This window comes from Muscardinus avellanarius, assembly GCF_963383645.1.
Source record: "Muscardinus avellanarius genome assembly, chromosome: 18".
NCBI lineage: Eukaryota > Metazoa > Chordata > Mammalia > Rodentia > Gliridae > Muscardinus > Muscardinus avellanarius.
In genome coordinates, this window is record NC_137804.1 from 27,842,956 (window position 1) to 27,864,896 (window position 21,941).

At 41.6% G+C, this 21,941-nt stretch overlaps 1 protein-coding gene across 1 annotated transcript in view; it reads right to left on the minus strand.

Moving 5' to 3' along the window:
• CACNA2D3 (calcium voltage-gated channel auxiliary subunit alpha2delta 3) overlaps nucleotides 1-21,941 on the minus strand; it is a gene marked incomplete at both ends in the record, with an annotated part of 933,053 nt that overhangs the window by 179,559 nt on the left and 731,553 nt on the right. Inside the window, 6 exons of the mRNA XM_080715370.1 lie at nucleotides 1,143-1,223; nucleotides 4,350-4,471; nucleotides 10,604-10,699; nucleotides 13,797-13,890; nucleotides 16,726-16,823; nucleotides 16,982-17,027. Coding sequence (XP_080571496.1) covers nucleotides 1,143-1,223; nucleotides 4,350-4,471; nucleotides 10,604-10,699; nucleotides 13,797-13,890; nucleotides 16,726-16,823; nucleotides 16,982-17,027 — 537 coding nt within the window. The remainder of the gene's footprint in view (nucleotides 1-1,142; nucleotides 1,224-4,349; nucleotides 4,472-10,603; nucleotides 10,700-13,796; nucleotides 13,891-16,725; nucleotides 16,824-16,981; nucleotides 17,028-21,941) is intronic.

Genomic DNA, 21,941 nt, shown 5'->3' on the forward strand with positions numbered 1-21,941 from the left:
GCAGTATGATCCAGGCAAAGAACAACCACTACAAACAGGTCTGCTCCATCTGCTCCAATTTCATTCCTTTCCACTGATTATCACAGTGTGCAAAGACATGAATGGTGATGTTCAAAGTCACTCTGAAGTACAACTTAATGAGGAAGGATGCCAGAAGACAAATGACTCCCTTTGGTAAAACTAGCCAGTATCAGCATTGTGCTTGGAGCCTATCACCTATCAACCAACCAGCAGGCCCAATAATTGTGTATCAGAAGTAGATTGTAGCCAGACACACTATTAGGTCCTGCTTTGTCAGCAGCTGTCCTCAAAAAATGACTTGTGGCAGGTTTTCCATCCCTTTAGGCCAATGACCTATGCAAGCCCCCAGCCAGCCACAGAGGTCTGTGGATGCTCCTGGGAAATGAGAGAAATGGGGAAATCTAATAGGGTTTATCAGAGAATTCAGGACTTTCAATTGTAAAATGTTGAGTCCAAATCCAACACTTGCAGATACATCTAACCCTAATTTCCCAGGGAGATTGGGGTGATGAAAACCTCAGTCTCTCTGGAAAAGAGCATATTTCAGCTTTTGCTTGTCTAAAGCAAACCCAGAAGTCAGGCGTGGTGGTACACACTTAAATTCCAGCATTTAGGAGGCTGAGACAGGAGGATTGCGGTTCTAGGACAGCCTCAAATACTTCATGAGGCCCTATGAAACTCAGTGAGACCATGTTTCAAAATAAAGAATAAAAGAATAGGGCTGGAGGTATAGCTCAGAAGTGCAGTGGCCCTAGGTTCTATCCCTGGTACCACAAAAAATAAAAATTAAAAAAATGAAACAAACCCAGAATTTCTTTTAAATGAGCATGCTACCTACTGCCAAGAAATTCTCTGCATATACCAATGATACTATACTGGCACAGAATTTAAGAGAACAACTCTGGGAAAGACTTCTGCTTTTGCATTCAATATCACAATCTCTTAGAATATTAGTTTAAGGGGATGACATCAAGCTGAGGAAGAAGTAATTTGAAGGTTTATTTTTCTCCTTTTACAGCCTACTTTTTGGAGAGTATACATGCCACATAGAAGTAGTTGATTGGCTGGGTGAATGAATGCAACATTCATGTGATAGTCATCGATTGAAACTCATTGCTTACCTGCCACCACTGGAGATTTCCTTTCATCCAGGAGCTGGATGGAGGTACTTGCTGTCACCACATTGCTTTTGTTGACTGTTCCTGTGGGGGGAAAAAAACCATGCCAAAAACAATAGTGGAAGCAGTTATAGTATACACATTAAAAGAATAATCATATTGGCACATGGCCGGCAATTCTGCAAATTGTTCTAGGGCTCTGTTCCCAGAACCCAGAGTCCTCTGGGCTGTGGACACTCTGCCTGTTAAAATCAGTCCATTCATGCTGAAATCCATGCTCTGAGTTACAACCACTTGTGCCAAGGAACATCCAGCTTCACATCACAATCACTGTCTACCTTGGAGGGGGGTCACATTTTTTGGGCAATCTGTGGTTACTAACTCAATATCTACTTGTGTCAGTGGTCACATTTATACCACCTTTCTAGATATAGCCATAGAGAATTGCATGAAACAGAGTTTTGAAATTATTTTTATAGTAAGTTGACAACTGTAGCTTGGATTCTGATTTGTTGGGTAAATCTTAACTGAACTATGATAATTCTAATTTTAAGCCCATTTTTTTCTGAGCAAAATCATTTTAAACAAGAATAGAGCTGGGATAAAATCTTTTCTCCAAACGCTATGAATGTGGTGACAAAATGACATCAGCATTAAAAGATTTTCTATTAATAACAATGGCTCCAATACCCATGAATTAAAAGATGTTGAGTGTCAACTCTGAACACCCATAGTTAATAGTTGTTGGTCCAGTGGTCAATACATGTGAGTTGAATGTAATACAACTAAATCAAGAAGCAGAGAAGGCAAACCTGAATTTAAATACACTATGACTGAAAGAACTGGAACTTTTCTTCCTGACCACGTCTAAGAAGCAATAAAAACAGCTGCCTTTGTGTTCAGGTATTCAATGCACAGAAGAAAAAAGAACTCTTCTCCACAATGACTTGTCCTTGGTGATTTTAAATATTTTTCTTGAATCTCCAAGGGCCTTGAGAAAGATAAATTGCATATAAATTATTATATTAAAAGATCGGGGCAACTCAGCTTCCAACAAGAGTTTTAATTAACTAAAATTTGTTTTTCCCAGACATAATTCTTTTAAGACAAAGAGTGAATGACAAAGGAAACTGGAATCAGGGCCCATCACACCCAAGTACACATGCACATGAAGCAGTTTAGAGATACTCTGGCCTTTCACAGCTGCCATGTGCAGTATTGGGCAAAAGCCACCCTATCACAGAATGAACTCAATTCCAATAGAGAATCAGACGAATAGCAAGCTAAGTTCTACATTTTTTTTTCTTTCTAGAACCATAAAAAAGGAAGTATTCATGAGAAAAATGATGTTATTATTCATAGGGCTATGGCAGGATGAGAAAGTTTATTGTGCCTTAGTTGATATCTTCAGTAATCAAGTGGGAGGCAGAGAAGCCTGAAGAAAGAGCCTCAGATCTTTGCACATTTATGTTTGAGGAAGCACACCCAGGGAGGGACGTCCATACACAAAGGCCTATCAACAAAGGGAAATAGACTCAAAAATTCTATAGATCGGAAAGGGACCCAAGAGATAACCTAGTCTGCAATCCTGCTCAACAGGATTTCTTTCTTTCTTTCTCTCTCTCTTTCTTTCTTTCTTTCTTTCTTTCTTTCTTTCTTTCTTTCTTTCTTTCTTTCTTTCTTTCTTTCTTTCTTTCTGTCTTTCCATCTTTCCATCTTTCTTTTTGTGGTACTGGGATTCCTGGAAGCCCTTCTACCTCCAGACTACACTCCCAGACCTATTTTTATATTTTTATTTGGAAACAGGGTCTCTTAAGCCAGCACTGCTGGCTTCGAACCTGCGCGATCCTCCTGTCTCAGCCTCCCAAGCGTGGGGATTACAAGCGTGCGCCACCACGCCCAGCTTTCAACAGGATTTCTTAAGTATCTGCATGAGTGAGGGGCCCTCTTTCTAACTAGTCCAGTGGACTCATTAGTAGATGACTCTTGTCAACATGTCTTCTGCAAATTCCAAACACACTCTTTCTGGAAATATTTGCATTCATGGAATCAAAAATCAAGCACAAAGATTTAGGGAGGGTGACTAGACACTAAGCCCTGGAGAGCTTCTCTCTTGAGTTAGGAATTCTCAGAAGGGATTAACAAAATGGCCCTAACATAAAATGTAACTACACACCGACTGCTATGGCCATGTATGTCTCTATCACTCTAAATCTCATTATGAGATATAATTACAATGCACCAATAAAAATACATTAAAAAACAACTACAGAGTGAACTTGCCCAAGTTTGTTTATAAAAGTAGGTCACAGCCAGGGGTGGTGACGCACACTTGTAATCCCAGCAGTTGGGAGGCTGAGACAGGAGGATCATGGTTCCAGGAGAGCCTCAACTACTTAGTGAGGCCCTTTTGCAACTCAGTGAGACCCTGTTTCAAAATGAAGAATAAAAAATAGGGCTGGGGGTGTAGCTTGGAAGTAGAATGCCCCTGGGTTCCATCCCCAGTAACACACACACACACACACACACACACACACACACACACACACACACACACACAGTAGGTCACATTCATCTCAGGAGCATCTAAAATGCAATGTGAGCACCAAAAATCACAGATACAGGAGACAAGAAAAAGCTAAGAAAACTGAAAATCCTTTCTGTGTGTCTGGCTTCTAAAACCAGTTGAAATAAGACTGCATTCTGCTCTTTTTGGAGGGAAGTAACTTTAAATTTTTTTCATTATATAACATCTCAGAGCTGGAAAAACCATAAGTTACGTACCTCTTATTGGACACTTCATTCTTACTGGACTTCATTCAGGACAGCAGAAGCTACACATATCAGTTTAGATCAATTTAGTTCAAATAGAGAACTGAGAATCTTTGAAATGATGAGACTCACAAAAGATTTGGTGAATGAGGCCTGAACTTTCTCGAAGTTGGGGGTCATAACAACTTAACAAACACGTCAATGGAGAAGTTTGTATTCAGATTCCAAGAGGACACAACTTCTGATTCTGAAATATTCTTTGCACAATTCATTTTATTTGGGGTTAGTCCTTTTATGGCACAGGTGACTGGTTCAGAACTGGTCCAATATTCACATTGTCCCTAAAGGTTGCCCTCAGCATTCAGGCAGCTCCTCTGCACAGTGGCCAGGCCATCAGGAACAGATGGACAGAGTCCTGCCTCCAACAAGGACACTCACCCGTGCTGAATGGGATGGAATAGACGAAGCTCCCTGGAATCTGCTCCGCAGCTCTTCGGTACCAGAGAGGAAAATGGTCCGCGTTAAAAATGTTCTCTTTGTCTCCAGCTTTCAGAAAGTCCCTAAAAATGATCAAGAGCAGTCAGGAAAGTAAGACCCCTGCTCTGGACCCTCTGTGGATGCCTTCCTTCTCGGCACACACTCCCGGTCACAGTGCTGCTGTCCAACTTGAACGCCATGCACACCCTCCTCCCTGGACCTCTCTCTCAAAATCAAGCTCATTTCCATTTTCATTATTAGTAACTTATTTTAATGGGCAAATAATTATTATATAGAACCTACGGGGTACAATGTGATGTTTAAAGCTAGGCATATACTGCACAGAGAGTCAATCCAACTCATTAACAAATATATCACCTCACCTCAACTTACCTTTTTTATGATGAATAAATTAAAAATGAACAACAATGGCATAATAAATTAAAAATTAATAAATTAAAAATTTATTCTTTAGAAATTTTGAATTTTAAATACCCTACAAGATACCTCTACCTCCCAAATCCAGAGAAACATGTGGCAGCTCTTGGCCCACCCTGGGGCTCCACGGCTCCACCACTCCCGAGTTGCCTTCCTTCCCACACAATTGTCATGCCTCCTCCACAAGCTTCCCAACATCTCTGTGAACAGCAGCTTTGCTCGCATCTGTGTATCCCTTCTCAGAGCCTTAAAGATATAGTAATCTTTCCTTATCTGTAGTTTTTCTTTCTGGGATTCCAGAAACTGGTGGTCAACCACAGACAAATCGGTAAATGGAAAATTGCAGGGGAAAAAAATTCGTAAGTTTTCAAAAGTGCGCCATTTCAAGTGTCATAGGAAAATTGCTTGCTGTGCCATACCAACCCACTCAGGATATGAACTGTCCCCTTTGTTAGTATCTCCAGGCTCTGTACACTACCTGCCTGCCAGTCACTTAGTGGTCACTCAATTATCAGATTGACTCGAGTGGTATCACAGTGCTTGTGTTCAAGTGCCCCTTACACAGTGGCCTGAGGTCGTTACCATGCCAACGTCCCTCACATCGCTTCATTTCATCACGAAGGCTCTGCATGATCTCACAGCATCACAAGAACAAGATGGGTGAGTACAAACAATAAGAGATTTTGAAGCCAGGTGGGTGGTACATGCTTGTAATTACAGTACTTGGGAGGCTGAGACAGAAGGATTGCAGGTTTGAGGCAGCCTCAGCAACTTAGTGAAACTCTCAGCAACTCAGCAAGATGTTATCTCAAAATAAAAAACAAAATATGGCTGGGGGTATAGGTAGGAGGTCGAATGCTCTTGGATTCAATCCCCAGCATCATACACACAAAGAAAGATATTTAGAGACAGGGAGAGCGAGGGAGTATGAGCACACATTCACATGGCTTTTATTATAAAAGCTAAATGAAACAATTATAACAATTATAATCCAATTATAACAATTGTATAATTTTTACTTTATTATGCCAGTGTTGCTAATCTTGTATGCTTAGTTTATAAATTAAACATTATCATAGGAGGCACATAGGTATTTCATACCTAGAGTTTTGGGCTTAGCTATCCAGTGCCAGGCATTTTCTGAGGGTCTTGGGACAGACCCCCTCAGCGTAAGGTAGGGGCTGCTGTAACAGTCCCAGTGAGTGTCTGCTGACTTCACTTGCCACTGAGAAGCCACGTTTACTCTCCAGTACTTGAGAGTCTTATCTGACTAATATGGAACAACTCGGGGCAAGGGCATGTCTCCCTGACTAGTCCACACTGAGCTGGGCTCTTGCAGAAGGGGAGACCGATGCGAGAACAATGCATAGGTAAGAATAAGGCTATCAGCTGAACAAAAATGGGACCACTTTCAATACAGCAATTTGCAGCGTGGAGTTGGAGCAAATGGACTGTAGTTGGTTTTATGAACTTGGCATTCAATTCAGAAAAGCATTCTATAGTTTTAGGGGATGGCCAACCAGTATTCCCTTGACTATAGCCAAAGAAGTAGAGCCTACTCCTTCAAGAGAAAGCCACGTGCTTGGATGCCACCCTCAAAGTTCTTAAATAGCTCTGACATTTGCCTCCCTGTAAGTTATACTAGCATATCTAGTTCTTCTCTAAGGGCAAAGACTTCAGATATTCCTCTATTGAGGGTATTCTCAATATCCTCAGTCCAGGCACTCAATATATGCTTAACAGTCACAGGATGAATCAAATCTCACCTCTCCACAAGAGCTCCTCAAGTATTAAAGACAATTTCCTATATCTCATCTATATTTTTCTTATAGTTCCCAATTTATTCACATTCCCTAAGCAATATGGCCACCTTCCTTTACAATTTTTCTAATGTGTTAATGCTTCCATACAATTTTTGTGCTATTAGAAGTTGCCATCACAGATCACAATGGCATGGTAGAGCATGGATGCTAGCATTTGTACTGGGTGTGGTGGTGCATGTCTGTAATTCCAGTATTGAGAGGCTGAGACAGGAGGATGACAAATTCGAGGCCAGCTGCAGTAACTTAGCAAGACCTTGTTTCAAAATAAAAAGGGGCTGGAGGTATAGTCTGGTGGTAGAATGACCCTGGGTCAAATCCTTAGTACCAAAAAGGAAATTGGTGAGAATACTCTGCTCTCATCCAGAGATCAACTTAGGAGTTATGAGCAGGACGCAGAAGGTATACAGATTCCCCCTGCTATACAGAACGCTAGGGGCAGGAACTTTCAGGCTTCCTGCAAGCTGGCACTGCTATGCTTCGTGGTGGTAATGTTTCCTGGTTCTAAAATCATCAGGCTTCACATATAGTGACATTTATCTCTTGCATTTCTTCTTTAGATGTGTGATCCTACATAAGCCTGACTTGGACAGCTGGGAGGGAGCCTCTGTGTTCCATTCCATAATGAGAGCAGCAGTAGTGGTCCATGCTGGGCCTTGAGCATGGCATGGCTGAAGAGAAGGCGTTTTTGCCCATGTGTGGCATCTTTGGTGGTGAGATGCACACAGCCACAGGTAAGAAACACCCTTTTACTGTAGAAGCTCATGGTGCTAGTGAGTTATGTTAGATGGGTTGGTGAGAAGGTATGAGGCACTCCTTGCTTCCACTGCTGGTCTCAGTGGAGATATGAGACAGTAAGTCCAGAATGCTTCACTCAGGGTAGCAAACAGAAGCTGGCAGTGCTTGATCTCCATCAGTTTTGGTGCTAACGTGAAAGTGTCAGTTGGCCAGGAAACCTCAGAGACCCTTGTCAACTGCCTAACAGTGACTCAGGAGGAAGCGGGAAAGAGAGATCTGACTCTACAGAATCCCAAAAATGTTCTTCAGGAAGCAAGTCCATTCTGAGTAAGAGGAAAGCCTACTTCTGGATCCCAGGGGCTACTGTGGTACTGTCTAAGGCAGGTCTGGGTTCTGGGTAGAGTTGAGTGACTTCGGGTGAGTGAGTCTCTGAGCCTTCACTTACTCATCTACGCAATGGGAATAAAAATAATGACGCACAAACGAGGATTACTGCTGTCTGTATTATAAAAAGCCATATGTAAAAGGGCCTATAAGGTCTGAAAATGATCTAAAATATATGGATTGTTGAAGTCAAAAGTTCTTTTTGTTCTCTTTGTTCAAGTAGAAGATGTGACGTGGTCATCTATAAAACTTCAGTCTGCAGAGACCAGCACCTAACTGTGAAGCTAACATCACGAGACACTGTATGCTTACTTGTACAAGAGGTCCTTTGAAGGCACAGAATATATCATTAATATAGGGGATGAGGAGCTGGTGGCCCATGCCTGTAATTGCAGTACATGGGTGGCTGAGACAGCAGGATTTCAGAGTGCAGTGACTTAGCAAGACCCTGTTTCAAAATAAAAACTAAAAGGATGAGGTTGTAGTTCAGAAGAATACTCCTGGGCTGAGAATGGTGGCTAAGTCATAAAGGCCATGAGCATGACTCACCTACTTCCAAATGGTTGGTAGGGCTGAAATGGGTCTCAGCACCAGAGACTGATGGTACAAGTTACTTTTAGACTAGGAACTTTGCATTACTAAGTCCTCTGCCAAATACGTTTTTTTTTTTTGGTGGTACTGGGGTTCCTGGAAGCCCTTCTACCTCCGGGCTACACTCCCAGACCTATTTTTACATTTTTTAAATTTGGAAACAGGGTCTCCTAAGCCAGCGTGCACGGCTGGCTTCGAACCTGCACGATCCTCCTGTCTCTGCCTCCCAAGCGCGGGGATTATAAGCGTGCGCCACCACGCCCGGCCTCTGCCAAATACTTTGAGCTCTTTCTTTTATGCCCTAGTCAAAAGCAAAATTAAAAAATTAGAAATTTTAAAACCTTTCCATCTCAGGCTTAGAGGATATATCCAGATAGCTGGATCTCAATTAGTGCTAGTTGATAGGGGTAGGAGGGTAAGGGGTTGCAGCGACAGCAGGTAAAAGACCCTAAGACAACAGATGTCAAGGTGCCTTCACATGAATCAGTACTACAAGTTTCTGGAAGGCAGAAGAATTATCTATCCTACCAGAAAGTCAGTGAGCACACACCCTGGGTCACAGCAGCACTCCGAGGAAGAGAACTTCCAGTTGTAGGCACTGTTCACTTCCTAAAGCTGTTTTCTAGTCATAGTGTTTTTATTTTATTTATTTATTTTTTGGTGGCACTGGGTTCCTGGAAACCCTTCTACCTCCAGGCTACACTCCCAGACCTATTTTATACTTTTTTAAAATTTGGAAACAGGGTCTCTTAAGCCAGCGCACGATCCTCTTGTCTCCACCTCCCAAGCGGGGATTACAAGCACACGCCACCACTCCTGGCATCAGCCAAAGTGTTTTTAATCCTCATAATAGCCAAAGAAGAGCATAACCCTCACTTTTCAGATGAACAAAGAGAAAGCATATGTGTGCGACGGGCCAGGTACACACCCCAGCATTCCAAAACGTGGTCCTACATCTTAAATCTACCACGATGATACAGGGTGGCAACTAACACATTATTGAATTTTGTTTTTCTTGCTTTTCTTGTTTGCTTGTGGTCATCACAACACCAGTAACAGCTTTCCTCTCTAAGAACTAACAAATCTATTCCTGCATCTCCCTTCACCCTCCGTAATTACTGGAGAGGGAAATGTGTGACTCAGTACTTCTAGTTCTTCCTAGGACTTTGCCCTCTGAAAAAAGACTTGTGTCGGGGTAAAACACTAAAACCAGCTTAAAAATCAAGTTGTAATGATATTGAACTTTATAAATGATAAAATACTGAGAAAGCAAAATCCTTGGGATGGAAATAGGAAAGCTGGTCTCCCAAAACATCTAAAAACGGTTCCATCTGCCATTTTCTGGTCTTTGTTTTGCAAGGTTCTCTGATTGGTGTCAGGGTTTCATCTAACAGATGCAGTGTTGCTGAACTGGGGCTGAAGGGGTCAGGAGCATCTCTTCCTTGGGCCTCAACAGATCAACCCATTTCAAATTGGTGAGCAGCCTGTGACTTGGTTATTCACCCCTGGTACCCTAAAGGTCAGGGTACAGGAGGTTCTCAGTAATGTCAGCATCCATTTGTCCCTAGCCTCTTGTGTCAAGAGGAGAAATTGAGAAAACTTATTAACAGGCCCAGAAAAGCCTTTGGACTGTTTACCCATTTGATGAGTGGAGGGTGGGTAGCTCTGAAGACACAGGAGTTGGACCTGGTGTCAGACTCACCCAGGTGACAGCTGTTCTTTGTCATTGGCCCATGGGTCTTCTTGGAAGTGCAATGGAACACTGTCAACCTCAGCACCTCCAGAGAATTCACTGTGGGCTCTGTGGTCTTTCAGGCTAAGCACAGAGGCTCAGAGGTTTATTAAAACATAGACAAATAAATAACCAAGAGCAATAGGTAGAAATTCCTGAGCCTCGCTGCAGGGCAGCTGAATGCCCAGGGACTTTCACCAGGAGACCAGCACTTCCTCCCTCTGCCTGGTCCTGCAGGAGCCACATCATCTCCCAATTCTGAAATAACTTGCTATGCGGAAGAGAACCCCAGGACAGTGGACAGAAGCCAACAAGCATGAGGAACAATAGGTTGTGGAGTGGCCACCCGGCAAGTGAGCATGGAAGAATAAAGAGGAGAAATCACATCAGGCACTGGGGTAGCCTGAGCTTTGTTCCTAGAAGTGGTGGAATTGAGAAGTGAAATAAGTTTCCCTTTGAATTTCCCATTTTGGGAGCTCACTGGGCCCCTACAGAGCATCTCTCCTACTTACTGATTGGTCAGCTGCTCAGCCCCTACAAACAGGTTGATTCTTGAGAGGCCAGTACGGGTGCCAAGGAAAGCGACCTCCACGCCCTTGTCAGAATTCCTGAAACAGAACAGCAGACATCACAGCGATATACTGACATGCTAGACAGTAAGCAGATAAGAGTTTCTGCACTTCAAGACTTACAGAATATTTTACAAGACAGGATCTCTGAAACCTGAACTTTAAAAGAAATTAAAGGAATGCACAACCCGTGCACCTATGCAGGTGCATACGCATGACACACCAAGTGCAGGAAGCAAACTCATCCCTTACAAAAGTTTTCATGGTGATACTTCCCTGCCAACAAAATCAGCACAAGGAAACACACTTTCAACTATAAACACATCTTTATCTCAAAGTTTTGGGTACCAGTTCAGAGATAGCAGCCTGAGGATAATAAGAACTTTAAAGAGAGGGGGAAAGTCCTTAAGACTGGCTTTTTGCCTGGATACTATCACATTTATTCTGTTTAGGAGGGGGGTATCACTAGGGATTGAACCCAGGGGCATTCTATCTTTGAGCTACATCTCGAGACCTATTTTTGTTTATTTTTTATTTGAAATAGTGTCTCACTAAGTTGTAGAGGGCCTCACTAAGTTGCTGAGGCTGGCTATAAATCTGTGATCCTCCTGTCTCAGTCTCCCAAGTATTAAGATTACAAGGGTGTGCCACCATGCCCGGCTCTATCAAGTCTATCCCTGGTTTGGAGACTCTTAGCAGAATCTTCCATGACAGGAAAAGAACAACTTGTCACTGAACCAAGATAGCACCATCGTACAGCCTGAAACTTGATACAGATGGGATGAAATCTGACTTCCACAGAGTCCAGATCGGAGGCTTTATTCTAACCATCAATCCCAGAAAAAATGAATTAAAAAACGTTTCTTCAAATAGGATGTAGGATGCCATCCACAGGAACTCTAAGAATGGTTTTAGCAAGAAAAAAGAACTTGAAATTTTATGAAACACAATGTTGTTTAAACTTCCAAGGCAAACTTTGTTTGCACATATTCTTTGGGATATCCACAATGTCCATTTCTCCTTTGGAAAAAGCCAATGGCTTTCCCCCACAAACACAATTCATCCTATACTTAAAGTATGAAGATAATGGCAATTCTTGAGTTTGCTTCTCTGTCCAGATGCTAGTAGCAATTTGATCCAAAAAACACAGGTGTCACCTTCAATATATGATCATTTAGTTACTTGGTTTTTGATGGTATCAAGGTAGCCAATACTTCCTGTAGGTATTTAAGGGGTCAATAAAAACTAACATGATGCATTTATTTCTGCTTGTAGCCTACATCAAATTGGAAAGCTGGGCTATCCAATCAGTTACAGATGTGGACTACAAAGCAAGCTACCATTTAAAAAATTTTTAGCATGTGTTAGGAATGATTCAGCAATCTTCGCCCTAGGTTCAGGAGTGCCTGAAACAATTTCACATTCACTAGAGAAAACATTCCTAGGAAAGAGTGTGAATCTTTCCCAATCTTTCAAGAAAAAGATCTATGTAGGTAAGCAGGACATCCCAAAATATAATGAAAATGGCAGTCTCTCTTTGGAGCACCAGTCTCACATGCTATACTGCCTGCCTGACATATCCACTTGGGAGACTTCCAGCCATCTTAAGCTGCTGTGTCTGGAAGGGTCCCTGGTCACAGCCAGCCCCAAGCAAGATCCTCACTCAAGTATTTCCTATGCTAGCAAACAGCACCATCTTCTATATGCTCAAGATGTAAATCTGGGAATGCATTTGATGGCTTGGCGTCCCCACCCCACACAACTAATGCATCATCTTGTCCTGTGAGTCTTAAAACCTGGAGTAGGCCACATATGGACCTCTTCTCTCTGTGTCCACTGCTTGGTGCAAATGTCACATCCCTTAGAATGAATGCTATAGGAGCCTATACTATGGTTCTTATTCCATTATACTCTGGTCTCCACAAAGGATTAGATCATTTTTCTTAAGAATGAAAATCTGATTACATCCATCCCTTTCTTAAAATGCTTCAATGATATTCCAATACTCTGATTATAAAATCCATAATATTCAATCTGCCTTCTAAATCCTAAACCACCTGGCCCATCTGCAGCCTCATCTCCTGACATCATCCAGAGTCTACTCCACACTTTAACTGTATTGACCTTTAAATTCTTCAATTGTGTCAAGTACTTTCTCACCTTGAAGCCTTTGCAAATGCTGTCCCATCTTCCTGGAATGCACACAAATCCTTGAATAGTGCCTGCTCCCCCAACTCTAGCTCTTGTTACACTCTATGCACCTTTACTTTTCCTTCAAAACAGTTATCACAATTCTTAACAACAACACTCACTATATATACCATCGGTACCATGATGACATGAATCCCCTATCTCTGGGTTCCCTCCATTATACCACCACTTGGCTCTGTGCACACAAAAGACAAACACTCAATACATGATGAGCAAATAGATACATGGATGAAAATGTGAACAGAATGACAATGATACATGAATGAAAATGAGAAAAGATGAAACAATGAGAAAAACTAATGAAGAATTACAAAGTGGAGAGAGTTTGACACCATATCATATGAAGGTATATGGAACAAGGAATGACTTTTCCTCTGACTTTTATACTTTAATAGCCTACTTGCAAAAACAATAATGGTAATGAGATAATAAAAAGCTGCTAAGACAGTTCTAGACTTGGTCTTTGATATCAACTACCACTGACTTCCCCATACCCTTCCCACACATTCCACTTTAAAAATAAAACCTCAGGGATATATCTGACACCCTACTAAAACATACTCCAGCTTCCCTGCTCTGCTCCCAACCTAGACTGGCCTGGATCCCAAGTTCCCTCCAGACTGTGAAGCAGAGGATGCTGTGGCTAGTCAGGAAACGCTCTCCACCGCCCCCCCAAAATCACCCTACCTCGGCATACCGAATTTCATGTAATGTTCAAACTCAAACAAATTACATGTCAACCCTAGGAGCTTGCTGTCCAAGCCCGTGCCACTAATGTGCTCTTGCTCTGTGGTTTAGAGCTTGGGGGAAAATTAAAGAACTTTAACACCAGGCTCCTAAAAGAGTTTAGTTCTTTAAACCATAACCATATTTTGGAGTATTGGTGAGGAAACGGCCATGAACAGGGACACATGTAACCACTTACTCGGATTTGTTGAGAGCCAGGCTGGTCCAGTATGCTTCGATGGGGGCGCTCACCACCGCATCAAAGAGGACTTCTTGGATCAATTCTTTATCACCTGTTGGGAAGGACAGAAGAAAACTCAGCTTTGGCCAGGCCCCAAGTTGGGGCAGAGAGGTAATCACCAGCTCATTTTGCAGTATCTGCAGGTAACTTTTTCACATGGTGAGAGTGTGGCTTTATAAGTTAACCTCCCACTAGCAGAAAATATGAAATATCACTGACATCTGATATGCCAATAATACCAGGGGCCCCAAAGCTTTGGTATTAGATGATAGGAAATTGAGAAGCTTGGTTAACTCATACTTCTGTATTCTGCTGTCTCTTCCCATCAAGTAGTTCATGGCATGGACCAGCATCCTGACACTCAGACTAGGAGAATTGTAACCAGTACTATTTAGGAATCAGTTCTCCCAGTCTTCCTCAACCCTATTCTCTACAACCTGCAATCATTCAGCATCCTGCCCTCAGTCAACTGAAGATGGGAAAGGGTACTATGACTTAATAAATATGAGGACGGGTACTGAGGATCAAACCCAGGGGCATTCTACCACCAAGCTACAACCCTAACCATTTTTATGTTTTTGTTTTGCAACCGGGTGTTCCTAAGTTTCTGGTCCTCAAACCTGTTATCCTCCTGTCTTAGCCTCCCAAGTACTGGCATTACAGACATGTGCTACCATGCCTGGCTCCAAAGGTACTCTTGGTAGAGCTTTGTGGAAGAGGCCAATGAATTCAAGGGAGCTCATCAATCTGAAAGAGGCTTTCTACAGCTGTCCCATTCCTCAGCAGAGGAGAACATCTAATAAGCCCCTGGGGCAAGCCAGTCCTCACCTTTGCTGGGGGCAAAAACCATTAAGGAATTTGCTAAAAAGTAGAAACCGGAAGACTTAACTCAACATCAAAAGACAATGGTTAGAGATACAGATATGTAGGGGAGTTCTTTTTTCAGGATATGGGGGATAGAACCCAGGAGTATTCTACCACTGAGCTACAATCCGGCCTTATTTATTTATTTATTTATTTATTTATTTATTTACTTTGAATTTGAAATAAGTATTGCTAAATTATTGCATGCTGGTCTTGAACCTGAGATCTTCCCATCTCAGCCTCCTAAGTGCTGAGATTATAGGTGTATGCCACTGCTTTGTGGTAGAATTCTATAATCCTTTTTTTAAATTCTATAACTCTATACAGTAGTAATCCAAACACAATAGAGCTAAATCATGAGCACAAATAAATTTCAAAAATATGAGTGAAAATGAATTGTATATATGTATTACAATATTGCATGCAATGATATTATACTATATATTATTATAATACATAATACATTATTATAATAGATAATAATATATACATATATTATTAAATTATAATATAATATTATACCACATATTATATGTATAGGTTGAGTATCTCTTATCTTAAATGCTTGGGACCAGAAGTATTTTAGATTTCAGGTCTTGGGAAATTTTGGAATATTACACATACATAATGAAGTATATTAGGGATAAGATCCAAGTGCAAATGCAAAATTCATTTTATCTTCCATATATATATATATATATATATCTCACATATAGTTGTATATAATTTTGTGCAATATTCTAAATAATTTTGTACATCAAACAAAATTTTGTGATGTGGAATTTTCCGCTGTGGCATCTTATTGGCACTCAAGTTTCATGTTAATAGTAATGTAGATTTCAGATTTTTGGATGAGGTGTGCTCACTCTGAAAATGATATTTAATATAAAATTATGAACATAATGCTACATATTATTTATGGATATACATTAGTAATAGTATAAGAGATATGGGAATAATCAACAAATATAGGATGGTCATTCTCTCTGAGAGAGAATTGGGACATGGTGGGAATACACAGAGCTTCCATACTATCTATAATGTTTCATTCCTTTAAAAGTACCTGAAGCAAATATGCCAAAATGTTACAAAGCTGAATGGTAACTAAAAGAAGCTGAATGGAAGCTTAAAATGCATTAATTATCTCTATGCATCTCTATCTATCTATATGTATGTATATCATTAAAATTCAAAGAAAAATTTTAAAAACTGGACTCATATGATGTCCATCTGATCCTTTCCCTACCACAGAGTGTCTGTTCCAGGAAAATGCCAATCTGGAGCTGGATCATCTCCTTACACCTGTCATGGGACCACTGTGGTTGTTCTATAACACATGGCAAGCACTTTCACATCGTTGAAAAAGTCGCGCTGCCTAGAGGGGCAGCAGGTGCCATGCGTATTTTTGGTGAGCTTCCACCTACTCAAAATGCAGCTCCTAGAACTATCCTGTGATAGTGTAATGGCTGCCCCAGACCTGGGGGAGCGTCCAGTCCTGCTGCTCCTCTCGAGCTCTCTGGCCCTTCCTCCTTCCCTGAGCTCCCCAGGAGGAGGAGAACAAGTGGATATATGCTGCCATGAGGGGCAACATGGGCTGCTGGTGGTAACCCTACTCCTGGAGAAGGAGTCATAGATTACATATATGTCAGATAATCTTATTCCCTGCCTGTTTCTGGTCTGTAAACTAAGGGATCTGGATGAGCAAATATTTGCAGTGCCTTCCCAGATCTAACACTGCCATCCTATTCAGTTGCTTGACTGGAAGGTTTAGTCAGGAGACAAATCTGATGGAAAGGGCTAATAAACTAGGGTGAGGACTTGTGTGTGATTTATGGTAACTGATGTTCTTTCTCCTGTTCCTACAGAAAACAGATAGTTGGCTGGATTTAATGTGTCTGACAGTTTCTGCTAAAGCAAAGTTTATCTGTAGAACAAGGCAAAATAATAATGATGATGATGATTTTGAGTTCAGCATCTCCACCCTTCCACATGCACACAGGGATGCCCTTGCAAGCACACTCACACTGGAGCAGAGGCTCTTTGCCTTTGAGGTAGAGCTTAATGGCTTCTAATTGAGACAGATGGCGGTGCTCAGGGTGCAGGTCAGTGTTGCAGTAGGACCTAAGGACATGACAGGGCCCGAAACAGAGCATGTAAATATTTACAGCTTTCTCTTCCTTTGCATTTCAACCAGGAATACTAGACAAGGGAACACAAACAACCAGAAACCAAAGAAAGCAATAAATAGCGATGCCAACCAAAGACTGTTGGACTCTTACCATTCATCTGCCAAGGACACATCAGGGTGTTCTAAGTCATGCAGACCTGGAGGTCAAGGGGAAAGGGTTGATAAGTAAGTATAGCTTTCATTCTCCTGTGTGCTTCAGGTATTCTAGGATAGGGCTGTGAGCTTGGCTGAGTATATACATTAACCCCCAAGGGATTTACCTGAGGACAGGGATTTCAGACAAAAAGAATGAGTTCAGCTGGGGGCATGGTGGCACAGGTTTGTAATCCCAATATTGGTGATGCTGAGACAGGAGGATCACAGTTCCACAGTTCAAGGCCAGTCTCAGCTACACCTGTAAGGCCCTTTGCAATTCAGTGAGACCCTGTTTCCAAAATAAATAAAAAATATGGTTGGGCCAGACGTGGTGGCACATGCTTGTAATCCCAGCATTTGGGAGGCTGAACCAGGAGGATCGTGGCTCACAGACAGCCCCAGCTACTTAGTGAGGCCTTCCACAACTTAGTGAGACCCTGTTTCAAAATAAAAAATAAAATAATAGGGCAGGGGATAAAGCTCAGAGGTCGAATGCCCCTGGGTTCCATCCCCAGACCTGCAAAAAAAAAAAAAAAAAAAAAAAAAAAAAAGAATGAGTTTTCTGTTCAAAACTTCCCTGACCAGACAATGTAGGGAAACCTTAACTCCCTGAAGGAAAACAACAACTCAGTTAGTCTCTTTCCTCCTTTCCTCCCCATCCTTTTCCTTTTCCTACTGTTCCCTTCTCTCTCCTTTCTCCTCCTCATCTTTCTTTTCCTTAATAGGGCAGCTAGAAGCACTGACTTTGGAGCCTCAAGTAGCCCCATTTTGGGACAGGACTGGGACATTTAACCCCTTTGTGATGTCAGCAAGCTATTCTTCTAAATCTGAGTTTCTTCTTATGCAAAACAGAAATAATAATGTCCTTAACTGGTGGATAGTAAACAAATAACCCAACCAAAAATGGGCAATAGAATTGAATAGACACTTCTCAAAAGAAGAAATACAAATGACTGATAAGTGTATAAAAATGTTAAACCTCATTAGCGGTCAGAGAAATGAAAATCAAAACTACACTGAGATTCCATCTAATTCCAGTTAGAATGGCAATCATCAAGAATACAGACACTAACAAATGCTGGTGAGGATGTGGGGAAATAGAAACTCTCATACATTGTTGGTGAGAGTGTTAGTGCAACCACTGTGGAGACCAGTATGGAGGGTCCTCACAAGACTAGGAACAGAACCACCACATGATCCAGCTTTACCACTTCTCAGTATTTTTCCTAAAGAAGGAAAGTGAAGTTATTCTTTCTGTTTGCATTTGTTTTTGCCTTCATTTCAATGTGCTGTCAGCAGACATGCATTTCTTTTTTTTTTTGTTTGTTTGTTTGTACTGGGGATGGAACCCAGGGGAATTCTACCTCCAAGCTACACCTCCAGTCCTATTTTTAGTCTTTTTATTTTTTGAAAGAAGGTCTCACTGAGTTGCGTGAAGAGTCTTGCTAAATAGCTGAGCCTGTCCACGATCCACGATCCTCCCATCTCTGTCTCCCAAATGCTGGGATTACAAGTGTGGGCCACCATGCCCAGCCAGACATGCACTTCTGAAGGATGCTCTCAGCCACTCTGATAAAGCTCATGCCTGTTTCAGGAAGTCAGTTTTCAAAATGACTAATCATATCTCACTCAACTCAGGACTCCAATTTCCTTCCCAATACAGGTATATAAAATAAAGAATGAAATACTCTACTTATTACACAATCTTGCTTGATTCCAAAGAATTGTGAAATAAATTGAATGAATGTACTGGGTGAAGGACCTTGGGAAAATCATATCAACTCTTAGTTATAACATATGCAATGCTTGTAATATTGTATAACTCATAAACTTTACAAAATAGCTAAATTGGGTAGGAATTGGTGCCTAGGACAACCCAGCTGCCCATGTAATCTTTCTCCCCTTTCTCTCCTTCCTCCCTCCCTCCCTCCCTATCCCTTTCCTTTTCCTATTGTTCACTTCCCTCTCTTTTCTCCTTCTCTCTTTCCTTTCCCTTCCTTTTATTTCTTCCTTCCTTTCCCATGGATTTATTTTATCCTTTCTTCTGCCTTTCCTTCCTTCTTCAATATTTTTACTAAATATATGCTATATGCCAGGTGCCAGTATAGGCTATGAGAATACTGTAGAAAGCAAAACAAAAATTACTATTTTGATGATATTTAATTCTAGTGACAGAAAAGAAATGGGTAGGTAAAATCAAATTGTATGCAGTATGTCAGTTGGTGGTGAGGGCTGTGAAGGAAAGAAGAACATAGAACAAAGATAGAGAAAGCAAAGAAAAAAATTTCAGAGTCTCAATTCTAATGATGGTCAGGGAAGGCTTCACTGAGAAAGTGAATTTTTTTGTGTGGCACTGGGAATTGAGCCCAGGGGCATTCTACCTCTCACCTACAGACAGCCCTATTATTTATTTTATTTTGTTTTATTTTTGAAAAGGATCTCATTAAGTTGCTGAGATTCTCGCTGAGTGGCTGAGGCTGGCCATGAACCTGTGATCCTCCTGTCTTAGCCTCCAAAGTACTGGGATTATAGGCGTGCACCATCACACCCAGCCGAAAAAGTGACTTTTCAGCAAATATCTGAAGGAGGCAAGGAAAAGGGGCATGTGGACGCAGGGAAAGTGCTCACTATAAAAAGAGTGGTCAGCACAGAGGCCCTGAGTTGGACTTTTGACTTCGGAATGTCAATTTTGTGTATTTTTATATTTTCAGTTTGGTCAACTTTCAAGCACAAAGTTCTCTATGGACATATATCACAGGGCCACAAAGAAGACCCTAAAGCAAGGCCTTTTTTATTGCTTCTTTCTGAGTTTCTAGACACTAAGGAAAGTTAATTGTTCTCTAATTCTCTCACCTCTGATTTTGGTCCTTCTGACAAAAAAATCACATCTATTAATTACTGGTATTGCCAACAATAATGCTAAATATTGGGGATTAAACCCAGGGATGTTTTGTCTCTGAGCTCTACCCACAGCCCTATATTCTCACTAAGTTGCTAAGGGCCTCCATGGGTTGCTGAGGCTGGCTCCGAACCTGCAATCTTCTTGTCTCAGTCTCCCAAGTCCTGAGATTAGAGATGTGTGCCATCACACCTGGCTGACTCCTTATACTTTTTACATTTTTGAGCAAAAGCTACCTGTTCAACTTGTTAGTATTTGGCATTGGCAAGGCATATGAAAAATCTATATATTCTGTAGAGAAGAGTTCCTTATTGACTAACCTATAAAAATGTGGTTGCCATCCCTAAAACTCCTTCCCACTCCAAGAACAGAAGAGAACAATAATCAGGAGATGGCTCCGAGAAATGACAAGACCCTCTACTAGTCTGCCTAAGGGGAAGCAGCTTTCCTGGGCTCTATTACTCAGTGAAGTTGGCAGGACTGTCAGTCCTTTTATTTACAGAGGACCAACAGAGAGAGGAAGATCTGACCTCATTTGTGTGGATAACCAGACACTCTCCCCCTTGCTGAGGATTCAAACTAATTTCTTGCATGGTGGTTATAGTTAGCTCTGAAATTCTATGTGACCGCTCAGCCCAACAGCTGTGGAACATACAGGAACAAGATAGTGACCAAAAACATGATCCAAGAAACAATGCAAACCAACTGTGCTGAGGGGAGAGGAGACAGGGCGGGCAAACGAGAGAGGGAGGAGGAGGAAGACAGGAACGAGAAATGCAAGCTCACATATCTAGAAAGACTGGCTAAGGTAACAGACGTGTGAGAGGCCAGTCGTCCATTAGTGACCTCTCTTCCTGGTGTTCTGACCGTGAGCTGTTTCCTCGGCTTGATCTCAGGTGGTTCGGACATAAATTTCCTTACTTCCTGAACACTGATGTCCACAGAGCCATATATAGTCCATAGAGCCAGAAAATGCTAGATGTTAATATACAATCTCTGAGAATACTTTCTCTAAATTATCTTGCCCAATTCACAAAGTTGTCTGCTTTCTCAAGGAGAGACCACACGACGATTTTGGTGGGCACATAATGGACTGTGCCCAATCCATGGGTAGCCCCTCTACTGCATTCTCTGCCCCATAGCATCTCATGATCGCTCGGGAGACCAAATCCAACACCTATGAAACACTGCAGGGACAACAGCAGTAAGTAAAGCACAAGGCCAGTTATGGAACTTGGGATGTCAGGGACCATAATTCTCCTTCTTTCTTTGCTTTGTCATCTGAGTGAGCCATGGTGTGTCAGCTTCTGGACACTTGGCACATTCATTTTTCACTGGCTCTCACCAATTAAAGCTTGGCATGTAACTGTTTTTCCTATTCTTGGGTGTCCTCAGGACACCAGAAATAGTACTGGTCTGATCCATCTTCTTCTCCACAAGGATGCAAAACTTCAGCCCAGGTTGAGCTAGTGACTCACTCCAGACCCCTGGGGGGCACAGTGCTCTCTGTGTGCTCAAGGCAATGAGAAAGGGTACTTTGCTGAACTAGTGGGGTTGTTAGAAGACAAAAGGATAATGGGTATGTGACAACAATTTTAGAGTTCACAGAGCTAAGACAACTGCTACCATTTCTGGGGAGTTGCTGGTCACCTACTTTATAAAGATAGAGGATGATAACCACAGGAGCTACTTTCCTTTTCTGCCCTCTGTAAACCACTTCAATGGTCACATCTGCCTTTAGGCCAGGTCTGCCATGAAGCACTAGTGAAATGTATGTCTTAACTGCATAGAAGACTAAACCTTCTGTACCTTTCTTTTCATGTTCTTTCTTCTGGGTTTGACTTTTTGTGCTAATTTGTATATTTCTGCCACTGAAATTTACATATGAGAAGAATATAGCTATTGAATAATTCCTGTGAGTTGTTACAACAACTTTGTGAACTAAAGCAAAGTTTAGATGAATTAAAATGTAAGTCAGGCCACAATTGGTCAGATTCCAGCCATTCTGAAACCTAGT